General features: G+C 34.0%; 2 protein-coding genes across 2 annotated transcripts; both read right to left on the bottom strand.

The window, feature by feature from the left end:
* LOC107621419 (pentatricopeptide repeat-containing protein At5g15340, mitochondrial) lies at window positions 7,382-13,518 on the bottom strand. The gene is given in 5 exon segments (XM_021114695.1): window positions 7,382-7,522; window positions 7,933-8,197; window positions 10,483-11,351; window positions 11,840-13,134; window positions 13,136-13,518. Coding segments are annotated over 2 exon segments (1,575 nt in total). The 3' UTR covers window positions 7,382-7,522; window positions 7,933-8,197; window positions 10,483-11,351; window positions 11,840-11,942.
* LOC107621418 (protein FAR1-RELATED SEQUENCE 5-like) lies at window positions 8,092-9,045 on the bottom strand. Its single transcript, XM_016323440.1, has one exon. It carries the CDS (start codon window positions 9,043-9,045, stop codon window positions 8,092-8,094), a length of 954 nt encoding a protein of 317 aa, XP_016178926.1.

Below are 14,019 nucleotides of genomic sequence, written 5' to 3'. Positions count from 1 at the left end.
ATGTAATGAGATTTTGCACACACATATATAGACAGTTTGTACCCAGTTTAATGAGATTTTGCACACATGACTTAGCATAGTTTGTCCCCTTTTGTATCTGTATTTGAATGCGAGTATTATTATTATTATTATTATTATTATTATTATTTTCCAAACAAATCATGGTTAAATTGGGTGAAGATTTTTTACTTTATGTTTGCAGAAATTGATAGAATGTCATTCTTCTCCCAATTTATTTTTCACCAAATCATAAATTCACTCACAAAAAAGCAAAAACTTCAAGTTGATAAAATGAAATTTTCATCCTTGAAGACTATTCAAAATTGGAAAGTTGATAGGCGATTATTCCTCGCACTTGCTAAAGCATATAACACAACAACAAGCAAACTAGAATTAGAGGTGGGGGATATCGATGTGACAACAGACAAAATTGGGGCAGCTCTAGGATTACCTTCAATTGCTAAAAGCTTTCCGAAAGAAGAATGGGCTTCAGAGCAAGAAAAATTGGTTGCCCCGTTCAAGTCTGTAAGAAGCCCATGGCTACAAGAAATATTATATTCACAAATATTACATTCAAGAGAATATAATGTTTCAACATCTAACGGGAGAGATTACTTTAGGAGAGCATTTACAATGTTCATTATTAACTCATTTTTTGCACCAACAAGTAGCCCTGTCACATCCCCAAAGTACTTACGTGCCATTGTTGATATAGAGAACATCACAAGATACAATTTGACAAGATTTGTGCATGATGAGCTTATGAAAGGGGTTGAAAAATTCAAGGAAAAAATACATTAAGTATTGATGGTTGTCTTTATATTTTGATGGTAATCAATTTATTGTACTTATCTTTTTTTTTTCTTTTTCGATTTCTCTTTTTGATGATAATCATTACATTTACTATTTTGTTTGTAGAGTATCTATTACCACAAAGGCGCATTTGGAGATAAGGAAAATTATATGGGACCTCCACCACCATGGGTTGCTTATTGGGGGATAAAGAAAAACTTGACAAGAAGTTGATACAGGAGTCATCAAAACAAAGTCCAACGGTTTGTTTTATCCATTCTATCTTGTTAATTTAATATAGGTTTTTTTTATCTTGTCACATTCTTCTCTTTTCTTACAAAACATTTATTTGTGTGACTATTATTGTTACCCTTTTAGTTAAGTAAGGTGTTGATGTTAAGTTTGCAAAGAATACAACAAGAGCACCAACTAATTTGGCTAAGAAAAGGGAACGAAGGAGCTTAATAAAGATGATAACACAATGAAGGAGAAGAAAGAATGGTAAATAAATAAAGTTGTAGGGTGTTATAAATGAAAGGGCTGAAGCCTATGAGTTTTACAAACATTCTTTACCACTAATTAAACTTTTGGTACTACTAGATTTTTTTAATATTTTGCTATTATTTTTATGATAGCTTCAAAGCGCAGTAATTCTTGTTCTAAGGTCACCTTTAAGTTTATAGATTTGGACTAGTTTAATTTCTTATTTATAGATTTGATGAAGAAAATAATTACAACAAAATGTCAAAGGAAGAAGGCAATGTGTCAAATGAGCAAAAAGATAAAGGAAGGTAAAATTAGTTTTGATTTATCTTTTGTGATAAAAGAGAATGTAAAGTAAAATATAAAGTATATGCTTCTTTCTAGTGATGCAAAGCAAGATGTCAAAACAAGATAAAAAATAGTGTATATGCTTCTTTATAGTTATGATTTCGTTTTTTATTTGTCGTTGTGCAAATCTAATTATTGTTTGTATTGATTTAATAGGGAAGAAGAAAAAGATGAAAACAGTACGAGATCGCCAAATTAAATTAGTTGAAGAAGTTGAACCAAACAAATTAATGACGCCTAGCAATATGGGTATAAATTATAGTTCTTGGTGTTTGTTGTTTCTTATTTTGATTTTAGTGTAATTTTTGTTACATAATACTATTTGTTATTATAAGTATTCCACGCTGTTTTGGCAATGATTTATGTGAGTATATATGAAATTTTGCAACTACTTTAATAAGATTTTGCACACCTTACTCAGCATAATTTACACCAAATTTAATGAGATTTTGCACACATGAATCAGAAATTTTACACCCACTTTAATGAGATTTTTCACTTTAATATTCTGAGTGAAGTGTGCAAAATCTCATTGCAAAATGTTTGATTCATGTGTACAAAATCTCATTAAATTGGGTGCAAACTCTGCTGAATAAGGTCTGCAAAATCTTATTAAAATAGTTGCAAAATCTCATATATAATCACATTATTCATAGTCAAAACAGTGTAGAATACTCATAATAACTAGTATTACATAACAAAAATTACATTGAACTATCAAAACAAGAAACAATACACTATTGCTAGGCATCATTAATTTGTTTGGTTCAGCTTCTTCTACTAATTTTATTGGCGATCTCGTGTTGTTTTCATCTTTTTCCTCTTACCTATTATATCAATATAAACAATAATTAGATTTACACAACGACAAATAAAAAAAAATTATAACTATAAAAAAAGACATACACTATTTTTACCTTGTTTGGACATTTTTTTTCTCATCTTGCTTTACATCACTATAAAAAAGCACACACTTTATATTTTACTTTATATTTTCTTTTATCACAAAAGATAAATCAAACTAATTTTTACTTTCCTTTATCTTTTTCCTCATCTGACACATTACCTTCTTTCTTTGACATTTTATTGTCATTATTTTCTTCATCAAATTCATAAACAAGAAATCAAAATAAAACAAATCTATAAACTTACAGGTAGCCTTAGAACAAGAATTACTGAGCTTTGAAGGTAGCATAAAGATAAAAGCAAAATATTAGAAATCTCTAGTAGTACCAAACGTTTAATTAGTGATAAAGAGTGTTTGTAAAACTCATAGGCTTTAGTCCTCTCATTTATAATACCCCAAACTTTATTTATTTACCTTTCTTTCTTCTCCTTCATTGTATTATCATTTTTATTAAGCTCATTCGTCCCCCATGCTTTTGTTGTGTTCTTTGCAAATTTAGCATCAACAACACCTTGCTTAATTAAAAGGGTAATAATACCGTGCAATAATAGTCACAAAAATAAAGGTTTTGTAAGAAAAGAGAAGGTGACAAGATAAAAAAAATCTATATTGAATTAACAAGATAAAATAGATAAAACAAACCGTCGCCCTTTGCTTTGATAACTCCTGTATCAACTTCTGGTCAAGCTTTTCTTTATCCTAATAAGCAACCCATGATGGTGGAGGCCCCATATAATTTTTCTTATCTCCAAATGCGTCTTTATGGTAATAGATAATCTACAAGCAAAATAGTAAATGTAATGATTATCATCAAAAGAGAAATCGAAAAAGGAAAAGAAAGATAAGTACAATAGATTGATTACCATCAAAACATAAAGACAACCATCAATGCTTAATGTATTTTTTTTCATTGAATTTTTCAACCCCTTTCATAAGCTCATCATACACAAATCTTACCCAATTGTATCTTGTGATGTTCTCTACATCAACAATGGCACGTAAGTGCTTTGAAGATATGACAGGGATACTTTTCGGTGCCAAAATTGAGTTAATAATGAACATTGTAAATGCTCTCTTAAAGTAATCTCTCCCGTTAGATGTTGAAATATTACATTATCTAGAATGTAATATTTCTTGTAGCCATGGATTTTTCACAGACTTCAACGGGGCAACCAATCTTTCTTGTTCTGAAGTCCATTCTTCTTCTTCTGAAAAGCTTTTACCAATTGAAGGTAATCCTAGAGCTTCCGCAATTTTGTCTATTGTCACATTGATATCCCCCACCACTAATTCTAGTTTGCTTGTGGCTTTGTTATATGCTTTAGCAAGTGCGAGGAATAACCGCCTATAAACTTTCTAATCTTGAATAGTCTTTAAGGATGAGAATTCCATTTTATCCACTTCAAGTTTTTTCTCTTTTGTAAGTGAATTTATCGTTGTGAAAAATAAATTGGGAGAACAACGATATTCTATCAATTTCTGCAAACATAAAGGAAAAAATCTCCACCCAATTTAACCATGGTTTGTTTGAAAAATAATAGCAATAACAATAATAATAATAATCATAATCATAATAACAGTAGTACTCGCATTCAGATACAAATACAGATGGATGCAAACTATGCTAAGTCATGTGTGTAAAATCTCATTAAATTGGGTACAAACTGTCTGATACATGTGTGCAAAATCTCATTACATTGGGTGTAAACTGTGATCAGTAAAGTATGCAAAATCTCATTAAAATGGATGCAAACTGTCTGATTCATATGTGCAAAATTTGAGTAAAGTGACTGCAAATTGTTTGATTCATGTGTGCAAAATCTATTAAAGTGGGTGCAAACTGTATGATTCATGTGTGCAAAACTTTATTAAGATGGGTGCAAAGTGTGCTAAGTAAGATGTGCAAAATCTCATTAAAATGGGTGCAAAAATATGAGCAATGAACTACATCAAAAGTTATGAACATCACATATGCACGGATGAATTTCACATACACACTATCCATATCCAGCATATATATAATTATATGTTAAAACCAAATAATTGAAATTTAAACCAACGAATTTACCTATCTAATTTTTTAATATAATTCAAGATTGTACTCAGTCACACCAGACATAGATTAAGGGGGCCTTTGGTTTGCTTCTTTTCACAAAACTAAGCTTTTCTTTTTTTCTTTAATTAACAAAAAAATCCGTTCTCACTTCTCACATTTTTGTGTAAATTTTATAAGTAGCAAGACAACTTGAGCCACCAATAACAGAAACAACAAAATTGGACTACAACCAATAATCAAGATCTTAATTCTGAGAAATTTAAGCATTTCTAAGGACACAAGTTTACTGTAAAATTACTTTTCAAATAATCAGAAGCAAGCGCACCATAAATAAGTGTAAGAGTGCTTTTATATCATGCACCAAAGCTTCATTGTTATAAATTGTCTAATAGATAAGTACAAATTGAACTATTGAAGAAAACAAAGAAGCAAAGAACTGTTATAAAATCAGATAGATAAAATTTAATAGGTGCTAAAACAATAACTTTGCAAGTAATAAACACACAATATACCTGAGATGTTAGTTCTTCAAGAGTTTCCTACTGCATTTTCCTTCTTGTTCATGTTTCAGATTTCTTTGTATTTGTACTTTTTTGCGGCATCTTAATATTTGGATCTTTTTCCCTTTCAAATGATCACTGCATATTAATCATATTTTATGAAAGCACATAAGTCAATTGATTGGGTGCAAAAAAGATTAATAGTCAATTGATGTATTGTTTGATTAACCAATAAAACATATTATTAATACAAACACAAATAAAAAACCGAGTCACATTACAAATCAATTGTACATTTCCAACTAGAAACATAACGCATCAGTAACGATTGCCAGTATTTTCACAACAAACCTCTGCCAACAGTAGCCATTGTCAAAAGTCAATTACCAGTTAAGTAACTAAGATAATGGCATAATGAATTTTTTCAAAGATTTATAAATTAAAAGTACCTAAGTTTCATAAACAAGATATGATGAATCAAAATCAAAATCAAAAGATATTTTTATTATAAAGTGCTTAAAGATTTTCATGAATAGACAGGAAACATTAAGTCATATTTTGAATGGATACAGAAGGATGACACCAGTAATGAACAGATTATCTAAGACAGAGACTCAAGGTCAAATACACAATAGAAGTTTACAGTTACCAAGTTTAAAGAGCAATTCTATGACAATTCAAATTTGAGTTAAACAAAGAGATCAATATTACAATGATGCTAAGCCAATCTATTTTGGTTGCAGAGTCTGACTTCCTGTTGCAGTTGTCCCAGTTGGTTCACTGTATACAATATATATACCAAAGCTCAGATACACTAGAAATGAAAGCGAGAAGCAAAATGTTGCAGAAAGCAATGAATGAACAAAAATAAAAACTAATTAACCTTCACATTAAAATTTTTTAGTAATACAAATTTTAACCTTGCAAAAGCATATCGCATCAGTAGAAACGAAAGGGAATTATAGAGAGCCGAGAGATGCTGTCACAGAGAGTAATGCCACTTCTATTGGAGACGCTACTGGCGATGGACAGCGAGCTCAAGAAGACTAATTCGCGTTGAGAGTGCTCATCAGCGTTGAGAGCAAGAAAGAGAGCGCACTGTAAGAGTGTCGACAAAGAGAGAGAGTGGGATTTTGCGAAGAAGAAGAACGTGTGAGGTAAAGAGCATGTACTCACGCTCTCTATATGCATTTGGATATTTTTTTATTTGGTGCAGAAAAATACTAACTGGTTGTTTGCTGGCCCAAAAAATACAAATTTGCTGGCCCAAAACAAGAAATGTATGCTATAAAAATATTTCATGTATAACTTGGCCTAAAATATTTTAGATTATATGTATATGCACGCATGCTCAAATTAAAGTAATTAGAGTCATAATAGTATTAACAGTTTGGAATTTGGTAGGAAAAACATCATATTTCATGTTCAGATCACACCCTATCCCCTGGTGTTAGAAATTCTTAGCAGCACCTAACATTTTGGTAAGGTTCTATTCAACACTCATGTAGCTTACTAAAGAAGCTGCATCAGTTAACTATAAAGTACAACTGATTATCCTTTATATATACCTTAAAATAGTAATTTTTACATCAAAAGTCTATTTAAATAATTAAAAAAAATAACATGGCTAGCAAAATAAATTCATAAAAAATAGTATGTCCATGTGTCTTTTTTACCTCTATTTCCATCATGTTTATTCTCCTCTTGATTGAATTGTCCTTCTTGCAAGGAGTGCCTTGACATGTATTTGATTCACCCTTCAGATGTTAAAAAAAAAAGTAATCATTATTTGGTTACTGCAGCAAGAAGTGCCATGCATGCACTACTCATCAATAAGAAAATGGTAAAGTAAAATTTTCATTACAATTATTTCATCCAAAAACAAAAGGCAGCTCAAAAGTACTACACACATTATTACTATCATCACATATACACTACCCTTATTAAAATAATAAGGTTGGAGAATTCTTTTTCAATTAGATAGCTTAGTCAAAATCATCGGCTTCAATTCAGCATTGATGAACTTATACATTGATGAACTTGGTCAAAATGTATCTTGGAATTTCTCTCACACGTTCATGCCCTAGGACAACCAAGCTATGACAGCATAATATACCTCTTGATTCAAACATTTGACACTTGCATGTAATATCCTCGTTTTCGCATTGTAGATAACTTCATAAACCTTCTCTTTAGAAGTAGATACATCCTCCAAATAGAATAGACTTTAGATGTAGAAACTAGTTTCATAATGTGCAAAATACAATTTACTTTCTTTCTAAATTGCTTTTGTACTTCCTTAAACTTTGCATTAGTATAGACACCTTGAAATTGCTTCTTTATTAAGGAATTAGTGGCACAAGGTATTATTGATTTATAGTCTTCAACATCAGCCTTTCTTTCTTGTTCCTCCTTCCATCCAAGGCAATTGTCATACTGTTTGACAAATTAAATCAACAAGCTCTTGTTATTTAAAAATTTATCAAAATATGAATGCATACTCCCACTTCGTTGTGTGGATTGCATACCAACCCAAAAAAAGTGGTAAAAAAAATTGGAACCCATCAATGTCTTTCTTCATAGATATCTATGTATCATAGTAAACAAATATACATAAAAAAAATTCTTGTGAGCAAACTTAACAAAAGTGGATGCAAATGTTGCCATAAACAAGTTAATAACACATTGAAACTTAGAAAATATTAGAATAAGAAAATTATACTAGAGGCACATTGAAACCTGTTAGAATTCTAGCAAATAGAATATGATAGCCACTTTATACTTTCAAAATACTGATATACTAATTCCTATGTGCAAAATATAAAAATTCATGTGTAGAGAAGTACCTGATAGCCATTTGTTATTGTCTAGACCATATTCAATCAAAAAATCGTCCCATTGACTTTGAAAATCATCTTCTGAAGTACACTCCCAAACAATATTATTTAAATCACTTTGTAACTCTTTATATCTCTTGTATCCATTGAATTTTTTTGGAATCTTTTTCAAAGTGTGTCAAATGCATAACCTATGACGTGTCCTGGCATCACATTCTCAATTCCAGCTCGCATTCCGAGGCATTGGCTTTTAGGCGCCTTTCCATGCATACATCTAAGCCAAGCATTAAATAACCAAGTAAACGAGCCGAAATTTTCCTTAGTCATTAAACCACACCCAAGAAGCACTAAGTTACCATGGTGATTAAGCCCCACAAAGGAACCAAATAGCATATTGTAACGATTAGTTTTATAAGTAGTATCAAACGAAACTACATCACCAAAGTACTCGTATGCTGCTCTACTTCGAGCTTCAGCCCAAAATATAGTTTTGAAACGCTTGATTTGATCAAGTTCAAGATTAAAATAAAAATCAGAGTTCATATCCTTTATCCGTGTAAAATACTTCAACATCTTCCTAGCATCCATTTCTTCCGTAACATTGCGTACCTTTCTACTGAAATAGTTCCTAACATCTTTTTCCATTAAGCTTATCTTAGAGAAATCTCCCATTTCATCCACCAACACTTGAGATGTTTTGCTTGGTCTCACGCCTGCTTCATCATTCCTCTCAATGACTCGACACATGTACATATTCATCTCTCTATTAGGTGTCAACAATTTTGCCATCTCCGGATCACAAGGATGTGAATGATCCAAACACACCTTGGATATAACCCAAAGACCCTCCTTATTCAACCTAATAGAAATCCTCGCGGGGAAATTGTAGTTGGTTCTAGAGTTGGTCTTTTCTATTGGTGAAACTCTAGACTTGCGTTTTCCTTCCCTATTGCAAGTGATCATTTGATTCTTAGGAACCTTATCTTTACCAACTCTTCGGGTAAACCTTATCTTAATAACAAAACCAACGCGCTTGGCATAATTCTGATAAAATTGATTTGCATCATCAAGGGTTCCAAAACACATGCCAACCTTGGGCACATCTTGTACAAAAGTAAGCATACATCAGATGGTAAAGCAAAATCTCATTAAAGTGGGTGCAAACTGCCTGATTCATGTATGTAAAATATCATTAAGGTAGATGCAAATTGTGCCGAGTGAGTTGTGCAAAATCTCATTAAACTTGGTGCAAACTATCTGATACATGTGTGCAAAATCTCATTAAAGTGGGTGCAAACAGTTTGATTCATGTGTGAAAATTTTCATTAAGATGGGTGCAGACTGTGCTGAATAAGGTGTGCAAAATCTCATTAAAGTAGATGCAAAATGTAATGAGTGAAGTATCTCAACTACTCTTAGGTATTGAATCAACAAAACCCTTTTGCTTAAATAAGAATCATTAACAAACTTCTATGATCTATCATAACCAAAGATTTAAGCCAATTAAAAATTTATTTATCATTAAAACTTCTACGATCTAGTATAGCATCATTGAATTTCATTCATTCAAAATAAAAGGCCAACATCAAAGTGTTGATGCTTCTCCATAAAAAAATAAGAGAAAAGAATGGGATGATCAACATAAATCCAAAAAATAGCTAAACAAAACCAAACAGAAATATCAACTTTCTTAGCATAGTCGGTAGGATGGGCATCAAATGCCACAATGGTAAAAAGAACCAAGAATGCAATAGCATAATTTACTTTTTCTTGGATTTAGATACATAGAGAACACAATACGTGAGGATGTATACTACAGCAATCCTTTTAACAAATGACACTAAAACTTAAAAAAGGTGAAGATTTGAATGTATGTACATGGAATGATCTGCTAACAAACATTCCTTCATGACCACATCCATTGAATTGTTACAAATTTGATGCTTCTACTTCTACTTCGGGTTCTTAGCAGCTAAGGTTAGATCAGTTTCATTGAGCATGCATCTTGTCTTATTATCTATGTTCCTTTCTTATTTATTTCTATGCTTATTTCATATAAATTAATAAATTATTATGTTGTTAGGAGGCCAAACTAGGTGAAACACTATTTGAAGGTTAATGTATAACTCATAATTGCATGTCTCATTTTTAATATAGAAATTTTGAATTATGGTTAAATGGATGTAAATTTTCAGTATGTTTGATGCTTTAACATGGTGTCTTACACTGAAATGTAGAAAGACAACCGCAGTACATAACTGAAATTACAGTGAAAAATCAAAACAAGCAACAAACACCACCATTTTTTATATTTTCTGTCTTAGACATTTCATCAAACAGTTGGTTTGCGTGAACTGTGCATTGTTGCATTATGAAAACCAAAATCGAACAATGTATAATTTGGATTTTATACATTCAATTTAAACTCTATTATGAAAAACATAAATAACATACTTTGCAAGCTAAAAAATTCATAATCATAATCATCATGGTGTTCATTGATGCAATATGAAAGCCATTACAAAAATCATGAAATTAGAAGAGGGAGAAACTGCTTACTTCAATATTCTATTCTTCTAAAACTGATTTCACCATTGACATGGAGCGAGAGAGTGAAATTCTGAGTTGCTCTGCAGTTGAGAAGGAATGAGCGATAGAGAAGAGAATTTCTATGCAAGAGTAAGAAAGTCAACAACCGGTGAGAGTGTCACATCCTCCATTAATCGAGACCTTCATTCTCCTCTTGGAAGAGTGCAAAACACAGCGGCACCGATGATTTGAAAATCGGACAAGTCAAGTAAAGGAGCCGCGATCTTGAAGAGGTAAAGCTTCATAACCTTCGTCAATGGAACTGCGAGTGCAGAACCATGTTAACCCTCATCAAAGAGGCTAGAAGCTGAGATATCCGCCTAATGCCTTGGAGAGGAGCGTGAGAGAGATTCGTTTGTGTTATCGTATCGAATCTTTTCAACAACGCTCGTGAGGCTTTCCGTATTATGATGGTATAAAAATACTTGCTGGCTGAATGATGGTTAGGTTTTTATATATTTGCTGGTCCTGAGACTTTTTGTCAATAACTAGATGGATGATTGGGAGGACTGAGTACAAAAATAAATAATTTCTCCTTACATAATACAATTTGAAGGTCATAATATATGTACCAGCGGCTGCTTACATTACCTTAACAAACCAGATCCTGGTTGTCAATTAGCTTCTGATTTTAATAAAAAAATAATAATAATAATAGTAACTGTTGATTTAACTGAAACCAGCTCTGATTGATTATATATTATGCAATATGCATAGTATATTCAAAATATGCACCCTACCGCTGTATCAACAAACCCTTCACGCCCTCCCATTGTGTGGAAGAAAAACTCAGTAGCAGACAATCCACTGTAAAAAGAATTGGCAACAAAACCTTTAGCCTGCATCAACAGTGACATACCAGTTTTCGATGTCAGAAAACAGAATATGTAATGCACAATAATAGCAACAGCTACACCAGTTCTGGTATCAGTTACAAACAAATAATATTAAATGAAAACAATATTCTACAATAGTAGTTTACTACTGTCCCGTCCTGATAATAAAGTGAAAACAATTGCTTGTGACGACAATATATGACAAAGCTTCGAAGTCATCTACGAATTCCAAGATAGCTTCTCATGTATAGGTGTGTTACATAAATGTGTATGCAATACTCTGTTTGTTGTTAATTCACAACTGTGAATCACTTCAACATTAATATTATCAATGAACAAATACAACAGCAGTATGGATGAAAAAGAAATTAACTGGGAAATTGAGTCTCTATGAATATTAAATAAGAATAGAATTACAGAAATTAGACTAATTGGTAATTGCTACAACTAGGAGATTTTACTATAAAGAGATTTTAAACCTACAAGTATACTTTTATGGGCAACTTTAAAATATATACACTAGTGGATCAAGGGATTAACAGGTATATCTCACCCTTCCCCAACAATCCTACCAAGCTCCCATCCGTGCTGAATTCACCAATAGTCAGAGCAAGAACAAGAACCTTGCTTGAAACTATGAAACCGATATCGATCTCGGACCACGATTTCGCGGTTGTATACATAAGATGCAATCTTCATAGCAGAATGACAGTCTTGGCAAATCCTTAGGTTCTTGAAAATGTGTATTGGAGAACCTGATGGAGTGCTTGTTAGGCCAAAAGCAAGTGCAAGCTTCTCACTATGAGTGAACAACACTTGTTCTACCTCCTCCAATGCCTCAGTGCAATCATCCCTGGTGGAACAACCAAACAAAACCTGAGAACTTGTATTGGGAACATAGCCACCCAACCTCAACCGGTGAATCATGTCATCTAGCATCATGTAAATCCCTGCAGTTTGCGGGTGAGACTTATCGCCGGCGATGAACTGATGAAGCTGGCCACCAACATACATTGAGCTCGTTCCTGGCACCTTTTTGATACCCCTTTTCTTAAGAACCTTCCTGAAGAAATTTGCCTTTTCCTCTTTCCCAGACAATGCATACATGTTGGAAAGCAAGACATGATACTCAGTGTTATGTGGATCCATCTGAACCAACTCTCTCATAATCTGTTCCCCAAGCTTCACCTTCCCATGTGTGTAACAAGAGCCAAAAAGAGACCCCAGAACAACTTCATTTGGAGCAAATGGCATGCTTTTAATAAAAGCTTCGGCTTCTTCCAATCGTCCGGCTCGACCAAGGAGGTCCACCATGCAAGCATAATGCTCCATTTCCGGATTTATCCCATGAATGGACTCAAGCTCGTTGAAGTACTTCCAACCGAGATCAACCATACCCGAATGACTGCAAGCACTCAACAAGGCCAAGAAAGTCAAAGCATCAGGGCTCACTCCTTCTCCGATCATGGAATCAAACATATCCACCACATCCTTTCCCTTCCCATGCATGGCCAACCCACCAATCATGGCATTCCACGCCACTACATTTCTCCTTGGCATGTTCCTGAACACAACCAAGGCAGCACCAATCCTCCCACACTTTGCATACATGTCAACCAACCCAGTCCCCACCATGACACCCACATCCCACCCAATTTCCTTCACAGCATACCCATGAACCCACCTCCCCAAGCTCACATCCCCAGACCGCGAACAAGCCAAAAGAATCGAACAAAGGCTCACACCATTCAACACAAACCCACACCCAAAAATCATCTCCCTCAAGCTCATAAGCCTCCCTAGTCATCCCATTCTCAACATACCCCACAATCATCACAGTCCAAGCAACCTCATCCCTCTCTGGCATTTCATCGAACACCTTCCGCCCATTCTCCAAACCCTCCCCTTTCACCACACCTTCCAAGACCACAATCCAAGACACCACACTCTTCAACCCCATATCCTCGAAAACTCTTCTAACCCCATCCACAAGCCCACACTTCACATAAACATCCATCAAAGCATTGCAGACTCTAACACACCCAGAAACCCCAAGCTTCACCACAAGTGCATGAAGCTGCAAGCCCGTTTTGACGCAGCCGAGATGGGAGCACTTAGTGAGGACGCAGAGTACGGAGACGGGGTCAAGGGGGAGGGGGAGGGAGCGCATTTCGGAGAAAAGGCGAAGGGCATGGTTGGGGTTAGTGGCAGAGATGAGGGCAGTGTAGTCGACGGAGTCTCTGTGGGAGTTGGGGATTTGATGGAAGAGGTGGATGGCGTGGGAGAGGGAGAGGGAGAGGGAGGAGAGAGAGTAGAGGTGGATTTATTATTAAATTAAGATCATTAATTAATAATTTATTATTTTTATTTATATAAAAATCAATTCTATTTTCCCAAAAAACATCTACTCTACTAAAGCATAATAGCATTGGAAAGCTTTCACAAATATCCAAGGTTTTGAAAATTGGACCGAACCGGCCGGTTCGATCGGTTTAACCGCGAACCGACAACGTAAACGGTCTGGTCCTCCTGTAGAAACCGTCTTGGGAAGAACCGCCAAAGAACCCGCGAACCAGTCAAAAATTGGCCGGTTGGACCGAACTGGTGACCGGCCGGTTCTGCATAAACGTCGCCGTTTTATTGTTTTTTTTTAAAAAAATCCTAAACCTGA

This window comes from Arachis ipaensis, chromosome B10 (genome assembly GCF_000816755.2).
Source record: "Arachis ipaensis cultivar K30076 chromosome B10, Araip1.1, whole genome shotgun sequence".
In the NCBI taxonomy this organism is placed as follows: Eukaryota; Viridiplantae; Streptophyta; class Magnoliopsida; order Fabales; family Fabaceae; genus Arachis; species Arachis ipaensis.
This window is presented reverse-complemented; position numbering and strand designations above follow the sequence as displayed.

What these genes read in the sequence shown, in the direction of transcription:
- LOC107621418 (XM_016323440.1), bottom strand. Translation starts at nt 9,045, where the DNA reads ATGCTTACTTTTGTACAAGATGTGCCCAAGGTTGGCATGTGTTTTGGA.